The 13,837-nt window shown below is 39.6% G+C and overlaps 1 protein-coding gene across 4 annotated transcripts in view; it reads left to right on the forward strand.

Annotated features, from left to right (window-relative positions):
* The window catches only part of ADNP2 (ADNP homeobox 2), a 19,842-nt gene continuing 6,005 nt past the window's right edge, over positions 1–13,837 (forward strand). Inside the window, exons 1-4 of one of the 4 annotated variants that reach the window (XM_021553375.3) lie at positions 1–156; positions 5,975–6,135; positions 7,875–7,994; positions 12,409–12,498. In XM_021553375.3, the coding sequence (XP_021409050.3) occupies positions 7,887–7,994; positions 12,409–12,498 (198 nt within the window). In that variant the 5' untranslated portion in view covers positions 1–156; positions 5,975–6,135; positions 7,875–7,886. Of the gene's footprint in view, positions 157–246; positions 2,338–5,974; positions 6,136–7,874; positions 7,995–12,408; positions 12,499–13,837 lie in introns of those variants that run through there. The other 3 variants (XM_021553377.3, XM_085571568.1, XM_085571569.1) reach the window with 3 other exon arrangements.

The raw sequence follows: 13,837 nt of genomic DNA on the forward strand, positions 1-13,837 counted from the left end.
GCGCCGGGAGCGGCGGCAGCGCCGCGGGCACAGCCGGGCCGTGCGCGGCGGGCGGCGGTGCGGGACCGCGGCGGGCGGCGGCCGCGGGGGGAGGAGGAGCGAGAGCGAGAGCCCAGAGAAGGAGCGGCGGCGGGGCTCCCCCTGCAGCCCGGCCGGGTACGTGCGCGGGGCGGGGCGGAGGGCAGCCTGCCCCGCGGGCTGCGCGATTTCGGTCCGGCGGGCGCTGCCAGCCGGGAGCCGCTGCCCCGAGCGGGCGGGAGGCGCGGCACGGGCCCGGCGTGCCCCGTCGGACGAGGCGCTGTGCGCAGGGATGCTCCCCGCCGCCGCTGCGAGCGGCTCGCTGGCACCGCGCGGCTCGCGCCTTGGCTGTTTCATTCCAGGTTGCGCTTCATCCACGGAGTGGCTGAGGAACCCGCCCAATAGCCTGCTTTGAAGGCTAGACAATTTTAATCACTTTTAATTAATTGTTTTGGTTTGAAACAGTTTGACAGACTGTAGCAGGGACAGGAATGACACACGTACAGAACCAGCACTTCATCGCCGGTTAATGGAATCAGTTAATGGGATGCAAAATTGCGTTGAATAGTCTTCTGGTGCCTCAGCAATGCATGCATGTAGAAAAAAAGTTTATGGATAATGTAAACAAACACGTGCCAAACGACGTAAGCCGTGAAAACCGTTTGAAGGCACTTGTTTAGTGGTTGATAGCAGGTAATTGGGAGTTCCTGTTGTCCTGGTTTGTAAATGGAATAAAAGATACGTGTGTAACTTATGCTGCAGCAGTTCAAAGTCCTGTATAGTCGAAGTTATTAACAGCTTGCTTTCAGCAGATAAAGTTTTGGCATGTTAGTTATTGGGAAGGAATTGGTTGTTGTCCTTAACAGTTATCTGTCAACCAAAAATCTGTGTTTGTTAAAAACACTTGTAAAGAGCTATAATGAAATACTTAAAAAGACTTCTGGGATATTGAATCTATATTCTAGAAATCATAGTGCACCTTTTAAAAAACTTGCTCTTTGATCAAAAAACCGGAATTTCTTTAGCACAATACTTAGAGGAACTGAGTAAGAAATAAAGAATATGATTAGCTGTAATAAGACCTATTATAAGGTATAGTGTATGTGGTAAGCTTTAATAATTTCTGTGACTTGTTTCATGGAAGTTTTCTGAAAAACAACATCCCTTACAAATTACAGCAAATCTTTAGAAACAGGAAAGAGCACACACACTTTTGTTGCACCTTGTGTTTTTCCATTGGGAATTCTTGGATTTGGTCTAAGTCTTACTGAGTGCTGATGGAGCTGGTTTGTGTTTGAACCTGTTGCATAGCCCTGGTGTGGGGGTTGTCAGTTCTGTCCCCTTTCTGACTTGTCAAGGTTTTGGATTGTCTATGCTGCAAATGTTGTGTGCATTTGTAAAGTGCAAAGGCTTCAGGTCACACCAAGCTGATAAGTGCAGCACAAATGCCGTGGTACTTCCTCCTGGAATAGCTGCACTCGGGGTGTGACTCTTCTGCAGACATACACATGGGGCTGATAAATCCTGCAGGATTTGAGTGTGCTCCATGCAGATGCTTACATCACCTAGGATGAACTTGGATCCTGCTGAGTTCAGGTTCTGGCCAATGCCCAGATGGGACTCCCAAGGAAGTCAAAGTATTGTGTTAGTGCTTTAGGAAGGCTCCATGAGTTTAAATGGTAGTGTCCCTTAGCCTCTTCTCACTAGTCTTGGATAGCAGGGACTTGGTTGTGTGTTAATGAACCATCACAATATTATTTAAACCACAGTAGCTGAAGTTAATGATCTAAATTTGCTTTGATATGTGAGGCAAGATGCAGGTTGTTGTGCTGCATCTCAAGCTATACCATCACATATCTTACTTCTCTTCATTGTGTGTTAGTAGCTGTTGAATGATGGTGATCTTTGTGTTGGACAAGATGACCTTTTTAATAGGTATGTGATTTATAGCCATTAAAAGAGCAGAATTATTGTGACTCTTAAAAGATCTATGATCTGAAATGCCCTGAAGTTTCTTATATAGCTGGACAAAAAAGAGTTAATTTTTTTTCTTACCTGAGATTTCTATTAAGTTGCCCTTGGATAGAAATTTGAATATAAGAAGATAAACTGCTTTGTTGACCAGAACTGCTCTTTGTAAGTTTTATTAGAATATATTTTAAATTACAGCAGATTAAACAATGAAGAAGAATAGCATCCATTGTAATCAATCGAATTTTTCTTTAGGAAGCTTTCTTTCCTCTCCCTCCATAGGTTGGATAAGCTTTGATGGTGCTGATGTACTTGTAAATCCGGTTAGGTGGCTTTCAGAAGGCAGAGGTAAGAGTCCAGGAAATGTTATGCATGGTTGAGCAGATACCCAGATGTGACTTCTTAGAGGACATGTAAGCTTATCAGAAACAGAACAAAATTGATGAGGGTAAAATTTGGCATGGCCAAACTCTGATTCTTCTAGGCAGTTTCTTAGTGAGCCTGTCCTCCTAGCCGTTCTTTACCATCCAGTGTTCTTGTTCCTTGGATTCTTGAAAATAAATCACATGCTTTCATTCCACTTTTAGGAATGAAGCAGTTTTTATTGTTTTCTGAACTAATACTGAATTGTCAGCTTCTGATGAGTTTACTATAATGAAAATAATTTGTGGGGACCCTGGGAGGCATTCCCTGGGTTGGGGAGACACAGGAGGCTTCCCTCAGGGGCTTTTGGGACCTCATTAGCTCCTTCCCCTGTTACTATGTCCCTCAGCCACTCCCTCACTATTCCCCTATTTGCCATCATCCTTGTACTGCCCGAGGGCACAGTTCAGCCCGTACCTCGGGGGACAGGGAGAAACCAGGATTCCCCTCATGAGTGTGCCTTGGACCCTGAACATCTCACCATGTGGCTGAATAAATCTGTGGATACCATGCAAAGGCCCTTTTTGCATCCTTACCCTGGATCTTATTAACAATATTCTGGCTGCAGCACATAACTTTTTATTGGTTCTTGCCAGTTCTGACAACTGCTGAAATACAAGTTGGTAAACAAGCCTCCCAAAATACTCCAACCCAAATGTTCCGAACATGTTTTTATAGAGGTTCTATAAAAGGTGCAAACCTTTTAAAAATACCTAAGTCTTTATAAAAAGCTTTCTCAGTTACTATATAAAAGTTACAAAAACTTAAAAATTATTCCATTTCCAAGGCGGGTACTATGAAGTGACAAAGTTCCATAAGTCTTTCATAATTTCCCTGATCAAAGCAGTTATTTGAGCAACAGGCAAAGGCCATCCACTTAGGAACACATATGGAGATTTGCACCAGGGATTATCTGGTGTCTAAAATACAGCTGTTTTCTCTGTAGATCTTCTAACATTCCTCTTTTTCTGAAAACTCGAGAAATGCCTGATTATCTAGTTGACTGGATTTTACTGGAAGTATTTGCATGCCCGTTTGAAGGCACGTATGTGCATCTTCCTTTTGCCAGCTCCATACCAACTTTGTTTTCATTTGCTTGCTGTTCTGGTTTGCAAGCAAAACCAGTGAGAGACTCCAAGTCAGAAATACAATTTATTGGGAAAAGGGAAAAAGACAAAAATACATGCAATGTTACAAAAGGAAGACAACTGACAAAGCCAGAATACAACCTGACACCCCTCTGGCCAGCGTGCTGGTAGCAGTCCAAATTGGAGTGGCTGCAGTCCTCTTGGAATGGCAGATGTGGTTGCTGTGTCTTCTTGGAAACCTTTGGAAAGGCTGCCTCTCTGTCTAGAAATCCCTGGATTTATCCAGGTGGGAATGCCTAGCTCCTCCCCCTGGGTGGAGCATCTCACAATGGACTGATGTTATTCTGAGTCATGAGGTGTGTGGCAACTCCTACTCGGATTGTAATAGGAAACATCTTGGTCTTCAATTTGGACACTTGCAAATACCTACTTCCTGTAGGAACACAAACAAGAGTGGTGCAGATTTCATGTAAGGAATAAAGCTCTCAATATGAACACAGTCTGTCACTGGAGGAGGTTGCCCAGGGAGGTTGCCAAACCTGGCTGGCCAAAACAGTGCCCTGGCTGCAATGGTTGAGCCTGCTTATAGGAAGCTGGACTGGGTGTCCTCTTGAGGTTCCTTCCAAGGTGAAATGAGAATGGTTCTGAGAAGTAGAATGAATAGGAACTTGGCATTTTGTGGTAACTTCTCACTTTGAAGAGGTGCAGTGTTAGTGTTTTTCCTTTTTTTTTTTTTTTTTTTGTAATGTAGAGAAATGATAGTAAAAGGTAGTTAATTTGAAAACTGGTGTCTTTGACTACCAAAATACTGTGCAGACCGTTACCTTGTCTTTTAGACTAGTCTCAAAATACTGCAGTACTGCTGGAAGGGAAGAGTTGCATTTGTGATCTTTGAAAAGTCAAATGTAATTAGTTGGGTGTTACAATTGGTGATAACAAATGTAGAAATGAAACGAACCTGGAATAAAGCTCCACTGGGTATATCATTATGGAGATGTTATCTGAACAAGCAACATGTGCAGAAATACCTTGATGGCTAAAATGCCTAAGCAAGAGTTGGATGGCTGTCTTAGAACTGAATTTGAGACATCAGCTGCTAAAATTATTATATTTTGCTAAAAACTTGCCTTGGTTCTGTTTATGAAGTGGCACTAGTCTGAAAACTCAGTGGTTTATCAGGTTTTTGGAAACAACAATTAAAAGCAGTGAAGAATAAGTTTTTGTCTTTTAGACAGGCAATGCAGTAAAATGATCAAGACTCCTGGTAACCCTTGTTCAATTAAACTCTAGTCCTTTGTTGAATTTGCTGATTAAGAATGGAATGTGGAACAAATTGTTGTGCATTGTTCCATGCAACAAATGCATGGAACCAAAGTGCAAACTAAAGCTTGAGGAATGTCCAAAATATAAGAAAAAAAAATATTAGTATGAAAATGTGGATAATAAACTGCATAATAGTCAAGGAATTAAACTGAGAACTTGAAGGAATAAGTTTAGGAGGTTGATATTTGGTGACCTTTATGGTGGGGCAGTGCTGGTCTAATGGATAGAGAGACACCAAGAGGGTAGATTTAGGTTGGATATTAGGAAGCAATTCTTAACTTTGAAGTTGGTGAGGCACTGGCAAAGGTTTTCCAGAGCAGCTGTGGATGCCCCATCCCTGGAAATATTCAAGGCCAGGTTGGATGGGACTTTGAGCAACCTGGTTTAGTGGGAGATGTCCCTGCCCATGGGAGTAAGTCTGAAATTAGATGATCTTTAAGATCCATTTTAACCCATACTGTTCTGTGATTCTGGTGCAAGATCCTTTAAGATCCTTACTCCCAAGAAGGTTGTTTAAATACCTACTGAATAACATTGCATGTGATTGCACATGATGGCCTTTGGATTGAAGACCAACTCTTTGAAAACTGGAAAATAATTTATATTCAAGTTTTTTTCTGCTATGGTGGAGGTTTTGGTGTGTTTTTCTTTCACCTGGATTAATAATTTAAGGATAATTAATAATTTTATTTATTTTTTTCTTCTGCATTAATAATTTTAGAATGATTACTGGTTAAGAGAACTTTGAGGTACATGAATGTTGCATACTACACCCCTATAGACAGTTTCTTATTTGTGAGCTAGACATGCCTCAACAAATGCCCACTTCACCTTCTTTAGTAGCATCGGTGTATGAGTTGGAAGACTGAGATGGGGAAGCTGTTTCCAGTGGAACCTAATGTATTTCCTTTCAGCTAATCACCACTGGGCATGGTGGTGTCCAGACAGCTCTGTTGTTAAACTGCGCTGGACTGTGGGGTTGATGTGAATAACTTGCCGTCATAGAGGGACTGATCTTAAAGCTTTAACTAGGGACTCTGCAAATTCCTGGTGGACTTCACTTTAAAAAGAATATTTTATGTCAGATTTTTGCTCATTGTATTTTGAGAGATTGTCAGACCATTTACTCTGATTTATTCCATTCTGTATAGGTTCCTGTTCTACATCTACCCTGATGGTATCAGAATGTCTTCTGGACTTCTTGATGATAAAAAACATTAGAAAACAAGACTAGCATCTGTCAAATGGGGTTCCCTCTCCATTTCTCTCTCCACACCTTTCCTTTCAAGGGAGAAGAAGCAAAGAATAGTATGTGAGTTGTATGAATTTTAATCATAAACCCATCAGTTGTATGTTTTGTACATATATTAAGGTTTGGGGTGATTACATACAGAACAGAATATTTTTTATATGGTTTGTGGGTTTTGAGGATTTTGGTTTTGAGGCTTAGCTTGTAGCTGGTGTCTTATGTGCAAGGGGATTTTGCAACTATTTGCATGAAAGTCATCATTCAAAGTAGAGCTTTCATGTTGGCAGGGAGTTTGCTTTTTTGGTAAAGTACAGTTTTTCAAGACATTTGAGACTGTATGTGCTAAAGAACTGTTTGGAGAATTCCTCTATTTCAGTATTTGTTCTTTTTCCTGTACAAATGTGTCCTGGATGGGTGAATTGTTTAGCAGTAAGGACTAAGATGTTATAAACGTTCCTGGATACTCTGTCAGCTATTTAAGCATCAAATACTGGAGAAGCTTCCAGTGACCTTTTTCAGTGCAGGCTTAGGGTTAGGTTTTTGTGTTCATTGTAGTTTCTTAAAGCTCAGTCTAAATTGCATCTTGCTGTAATATAGGAAGGAGTTGACAAAGGCTGAGCTTTAACTTCTAAAGCTGAGCCTATGGAGATACCTTACAAGTTTACAAAAGTAGAAGCTTCTGCAGGAAATCTAGATTTTACTAGCAATCATATTTTAAGCATGTACATGCTTGACAGCAAAGAAAAATATCAGAGACTTCTCATCTTGATGCTAGGATTTAAGGTGAAAGGTGTGGAATTTCTTATATTATAGTAATTTTCTGAATAGAACTTAATAAAACTCTGGTGTTCATATTCTTTTGCAAAAACCCTACAAAACCAGTGTTCCTGCCACGTAGATACAAGGAGATTTGAAAGAAATATTTGGAATTTTCTGTAGATAGAGGAAATACAAAGAATTCCTGCCCGCCCCTCCTCCCCATTAGATTCTGTTTCCTTTAAAATCAGTCAGGGGTTCTACTTGGGAAATGCTAATGAGCCCACTTCTTTGGCTTAAGGATTTTGGGTTTTCATACTTAATAAATGGCATCCTGGCCCATGTCAGCAAGAGCATGTCCAGCAGGACTGGGGCAGTGATCGACCCTGTACTAGGCACAGTGAGGCCTTACTTCAAGTGCTGTGTCCAGTTCTGTGCCCCTCAGGAAAGACATTGAGGACCTGGAGTGAGTTCAGAGAAGGACAGTGAAGCTGGGGAGAGGTCTGGAGCACAAGTCCAATGAGAAGTGGCTGAGGCAGCTGGGGGTGTTTAGCTTGGAGAAAAGGAGGTTAAGGGGAGATCTTACCACTATACAACTGCCTGAAAGGGGGTGTAGCTAGGTTGGGGTGGGTCTGTTCCCCCAAATAGCAAGTTACAGTAAAAGAGCAAGTTGCACCAGGGAAGGTTTAAATTGGATATTAGGAAAAACTTCTTCTGAAAAAGGGTTGCCAAGCACTGGAATGGGCTGGCAAGGGAGGTAGTTCAGTCCCCATTCCTGGGGGTATTTAGAAGACACATAGGTGTAGTGATGAGAGGCATGGGTAATGATTGAGGTGGGTTAATGTTTGAACTCAATGATCTTAGCGGTCTTTTCTAACGGAAATATTTCTGTTCTATGACTTTTCAGATTTTAGTTCTTATTTTAATACACTTAAATGCAATTGCCTGTGTTCAAGTATTTAGTCCCTTTTTTCATTCTCTTTCATTTTTCCTCTTTTTTTTCTTCTTCTTTATTTTTTGGTTGTGATGTTGTTTTTTTTCCCCAGGAAAAGTGCAAAATGTTTCAAATTCCTGTTCAAAACCTTGATAATGTAAGGAAGGCTCGAAAAAAGGTAAAGGACATTCTTGTGGATCTTGGGCTTGACAGCTGCAGGGAATTGTTGAAGGTAAAGTATTTGAAAGAATGTAAACTAATCTGAAATGTAAAATCCTGACAAATATCTGTCATAGATGGTGCCACATATTCTGTTAGTAATGTTTCCACAAAAAGAAACAGTACAGCTTTAGGGAAAAATACCGTAGACTGATGAATTGTTATTTGTGTGCTATGCCGCAACTCTTCAATTCTTTTGAGATTTCAGGCAGATAGGGATGAGTCTCCTCAAAGACATCCCGTCCCACATATGAAGGGCAAGCTTCTGAAGGGACATACAAATCATCTGCGTTTCTGAAAATTGATAAGTCTTCAAACTTTGTGTCTGGTGAAAAATACCAAAATTATCTTACTGAGTTGTAGTTTGGTTCTGTATTTTAAAAAGTATATGCAGGTGTACTGGGGTGATTAAGATAACTCTTGTACCACTGTTGCCACTTCGAGGAGAAAATTTTGTGCATTGGTCAGGAAGAATGCACACCATCAGACTGGCAAACGTAATACCAGAAAAGGTGCAAACACAGCAATGTAACTCCATTTCTTAAAAATAGTGTATTTCAGTGAGCTGGTGCAGAGGCTTTTGTGGCTGTTGAGTACATGCATACCTTCGCATTGACAGGAGGTTCATTGCATCTGTATGGCAGTACTAAAGTAGGTTTAACACTCTATAAGGGTGCTGTTTTGTATTTTGTGATGGTTTCTTTATGATACTCTGTAAGTAATTGGAAGAAAAATGTTCAAGACTACATGCATAACTGATTTTGGAACAGTCTTTGTTATTGCGGTTGTACAGTTTTGTATATATTTAAACATTGTAACAGCTCAAGGAAAATCATAATGTCTACTAATTTCCATTTACTTGCTGTTTTTATTTTGTTACTATTCTATAATCACAGTTCTAACTCAGAAGCTGAGTCTGTCTTGACTATTGGAAGCAGGAATGTTTTGATGGTGACAGGTTTTTACTATGAAATTGCTTGTGGTCTCTTTGTTGCATGGACTTCAATGGTAAATAAGTAATAAATTGGTTTGTATTTAATTGAGTTTTTGGCGGTATGTATAATACACATTTAGTTGGTTTTGCTTCATTTTTAAGTGAAAAATGGTGGTGGGAAACCCAGCAAGCATTTGTAGAAAAACCTCTATGACATTTGTGCCAAAAAATACCATATTTTGGTTTTTTTGCAAATAATTCTCCCTCAACCAAGTTCATAACTTCAGTTTGTTTTTCCCAGGTAATCTGGGGCTGGTTTTGATACAACTTTAGCAGTAGGAAGAATGGTTTCTATAGCTTGATTTGTACTTGGTTCATATGATGTTGATATTTTTTTTGCTAGGATCGGAAGTGTGAGGTTTTAATAAAACTTAGAATTGTAGAAGGGCCTGGATTTGAAAGCACCTTGAAAACAATCTAGTGAGAAGTACCTAAAGTTTGTTTTCTCAAATATTTAGATTGGTTTCTGGACTCTTTATGAAGGGGCTGGACAATGTAAGAAATGGATCGAAATATGATATGCTATAAACATGACTTGAATCTGGTTTTGCACTGTTGCAATAAGGCAGGATAATGGACAATAGTTGGTGAGGAAGGTGAAGGAATATAATGTATGACTAGTACCTCTCTGTAGCTTAGAGACCAAAAGGATAAGGTTTTAGGCTAATTGATCTCTGCTAGGAAGAAAACATAAGCATTTTGTCTGGAGCTCCAAGTAGTGTGTTTAAGTACACTGTAAGGTCAGAGGTTTTCCTTTAAAACACTGTTCCAGCTTCTCTACCATACTGTGGTCTTTAGGGCCATGAAGGTGATGAGAGGGCTGGAGCACTTGGGTTCTGAAGCTGAAGACATGCTGAGAGAGCTGGGGTTCAGCCTGGACAAGAGAAGGCTTTGGGGAGACTTCCTTGCAGCCCTGCAGTACCTGAAGGGGGCTCTTTCAAAGGAAGGAGAGAGACTTTTTATATGGACAGATAGGGACAGGACAAGGGGCAGTGATGTTTTAAACTGAAAGAACATAAGTTTAGATTAGGTGTTAGGAAGAAATTCTTTATTCAGAGGGTGCTGAAGCACTGTGACAGTTGCCCAGAGGAGCTTTGGATGCCCCATCCCTCGCAGCGTTTAAGGTCAGGTTGGATGTGGCCCTCAGCAATCTGGTTTAATGAGTGGCATCCCTGCCCACGATGGGGGGGCTGGAACTAGATGATCTGTAGGGTCCTTTCCAACCCAAACCATTCCATGATTCTCTTCTATGATTCTGTGTCTTCTTTTAAACTGTTACCTTTTTATGTTTTTGTTAAGGAAAACTGTAGTAGTTTTAATACAGAGGGGAGAACAGTTGTTAGTTTAAAAATGTTTTTCTCTTCAACTTCAAAATACCTATTATGCATCAGGATTAGTCAGGTTTCTCAGAGGGCTTTGTTCCTTTCTTGTTACCTTTCCCTTCTCTTTTTGTCCCCTCCTGAAAGCGAGAAATGTGGAAAGGGCATAGCTAATTAGTGGACCTTTGTTTTAAAGCAAGTGTTCACAGCAGCCATTTCCACCACTGAAGAATAGTATTGGTAAGAAAGGTTATTCCTCTGTAGGAAATAGCTAATTTTAGCAAAATTATCTAGTTGTATTTCATGTGTTTGGCTTGTGAGAATCTGGTGTTTAAGTGTAGGGCCCGTCACTCAAACCAAAAACAGAACATGTTTCAGATAAGCCATTAACTTTAAGAAAACTTTTTTTAACAGTGTGTAATTCATTCCAGCATGTTTGGCGGAAAAAGTTTTAGTAAATCTCAAGTGGCTCTATTTTCTCTTATCAAAAATAGTTCACTAAAGTTCTAAGATTTCACTTGTTGCATTGCAAGAGGTTTTTCTAAGTTCCTGGGGTATTTTTGGGGTATTTTTGTGGTTTGTATTGGGGTTTTTTTGGTTTTGTTTTGTTTTGTTGTTGTTGTTGTTTTTTGGGGGGGGTTCTTTTTTTTTTCTTTTTTTTTTTTTTTTTTTTGTTGGTTGAAGGGCAAGTACATTACTTATTCAGTGTCTAGGGTTGATTAGATTGCAGGGTATTTGTCTATTGCTGCCCTGAGCTTGTCCGATTTCTCTTTGAGCATACTTGATGGTTGAAAAGGTAGACAGCATATTGCAAACTCAGCTGCTACGTGTTTCTAAATTCTTGAATAATGAAGTTAAAATCAAATTATTACTGGAATGATGTTTTGGCTTACTGTAATCTGCTGAACATGTAGGGATGCTTCTATTTGCAGGGTGCAAATGGACAAGAGCCTAGTGCAGACAGAACCTGCATTAAGTAGAATTCTGTATTTTTTTGATTGTTGAAGCTTTGTTGCTCCTTGTTGCTGACTATATTCTGTGTTGCTGTTAAATTTCACATTATACAAACTATTAGGTTTATGAATTCCACTCCTTTTGTAAGGTCATCTTAAATGTTATTTGGTACCTGCTTCTGCTGTTACTGGTGTTTGGTGAAGAGATGAAATCATGCTTTTTCTAAGTATCTGCAGAGTTTTGAGTGAAGAGAGATTTGTGAAAAGGAAGAATGTGAGGGGAGAAGAGATGCAAGTTTTCTATGGGTAAAGCTTGGATCTGTAGCCTGCGTTCCATCGAAGGCATTCTGGATGTGCTGTTGAATCTAGTTTAGGGTCTTCAGAAATGCCTAGTAAATTGGAATCTATCTTGGGTTTTTCTTTTTTTTTCTTTTTTTTTTCTTTTTTTTTTTTCTCACATTAAATTTGTATTTAAATATGTGTAGGTCTTAGAAATCTGGAGATGAACTTAGTATTTTTAGAAGAGTAGCTGCCTTTGGCTTGGGGGAACTGCTCTGATAAGATTAATTAAAAGAAGGCTGTAAGGACAGCTGCTTTCCCTGACACTGTTGCAGACACAGTAATCTTGTTGCTTTTGAGCTTCAGGAAAGCAGCTCTTGGAAATCAGCTTCTGTGAATGTTTTTTGTTTTTTTCCAAGTTAGAGGTATAACAATGTTATACAGATTTAATACTAAAACCTGTTGCAAATTAAACTGTAGTGGTAAGTTAATAAAGCAATGAAGTAAACAATGAAATATTACCAATGAGGGAGGAGGAAGGTAGAGGGGAAAAATACTTTGAGTGTTCACTGTGAACTTGGCTGGATGCAGTGGAATTCACGTGTAAATATTTTCACTCCCAGTATTATTTTCAGTAATTATGAAATGTTCAGAATTCCTGCTCTATTACCAGGCAGTCACATGAACAAATACTTGAGGTAAAATAAATCAAAGCTGATCAAAGTAGTAATTTATTTGAATGGAGTTTGGAGACTTCCAAGTAACCCTCTATTTGTGTGGTTTTATTTTTTATTTTTCCATATTGCCTATTGAGAATTTCTTTATATTCAGAATAGACTGCAAATTGCTGATTTTCATTTCTTGTTTTTATTTTACTTTTAGAATCTTAAAAGTTTTGATGCAGGTGAAAACTACTTTCGTAACACTTCATGGAGTGATGTCTCTCCTTGGGAGCCTGTGGGCAAAAGGAAGGTATGTATGTTTGTGACACAAATTCTGGATAAACATGTTGTGTGGAGTTGCTGAATTTGACAGCTTTCAGAAATTGGAATGCAGCTTTTTTTATGGAAGAAAATAGCTTTAATATTTGTTTTCCAAGTGCTATTAGTCAGGGAATAATCTTACATTTTCTCTTTGTTTTTCCCTGTAATGCAGGTGGTTATGAGGACATCAAGTTACTATTTTCAGTCTTTAAGGATACAACCCTGAACATCAGTGTTTAAGATGTCACACTAATATTCTGTCTTTTTAGCCTAACCTAATATGTAGTCCTAGCATGGTCTTCTGTACAACATGACTCCCATTTTATTGGAAGGGTGAAAGTGTGATTGCATAGATGCAGGTGGATTAAGATGAAATTATTATTAGTGGCTTGGTGTAGGGTGGCCAGTGGAAAACTCCAGTTATATTTGTGTATGTGAAACAGCTTTTAGTTCTGTATAGCTAGACTCGACAAGAGAGGCAGGGTTGAGGTGAGCAATTCTATAATTTTATATAGTAGCAAGTTTCTAAGATGCTGTGTATAGAGCAGTGGAGTATGTCCAGAAAAGAATGTAGACTTGTCGGTCTTGCTGAAGAGTCTTGGGGCCCCTCATGGCCTTCTCATGGAACACCTGTCAATGAAATTCAGTGTGGAATTGATAACACGTTGCTGTGGAACAGACTGTATTCCAAACTGTGTCTTTTGGATACTAGCCTTGTTCTTATAATTTTTCTTTAAACAATTTTGGTTTATTAATGCATATTATTCACATATCATGCTGTCTAGATTTGGGAGAAAAGAAGCTGGTCCTTCAGGATGTTCTATTCCAAAGTTGTTGCCATAAGGGGAAAATAAATTGTTTCCTTCTATAAACTTAGCAGGCTGGAGAAGATGTCTGTGTAAGTGAAGTTGGTGGTTTCCACCATTTGTGCTATTTTTAGGGAGACATTAACAGTTCTGGCAGAACTTTGTTTTTTGGAGGTTGTCTTGTCTTTCTGCGTGATTCTAGGTTGTGGAGAATGTGGGACTGCTCAACAGAAAGTATTACTATGTTCTTGGGTAGGTTCTTTAAAGGAAGGTTAATTGATTTTACTGCAATGTCTCTAATAAGCCTTCTTTTGGATTACATTTATGCAGTTGAAGGTTGTGTTGGTCAATCTCCAAGATGCTTTGTTTTTCCTAAGTGACTTGTAATTCTTATTTTGTCAATTTTCTATAAAACTGGCATGCCATTGGTAGGTTGTGGTGAGCCTGAAAAAGCAGAGTGAACAGAAAAAGCAGATGAGTATGCAAGGAGAACATGCTGGCAGAATGGTTTGTAAAGTGTGT

The sequence above is a fragment of the Lonchura striata genome, chromosome 2 (assembly GCF_050655825.1).
Source record: "Lonchura striata isolate lonStrDom1 chromosome 2, ASM5065582v1, whole genome shotgun sequence".
Taxonomy (NCBI): domain Eukaryota; kingdom Metazoa; phylum Chordata; class Aves; order Passeriformes; family Estrildidae; genus Lonchura; species Lonchura striata.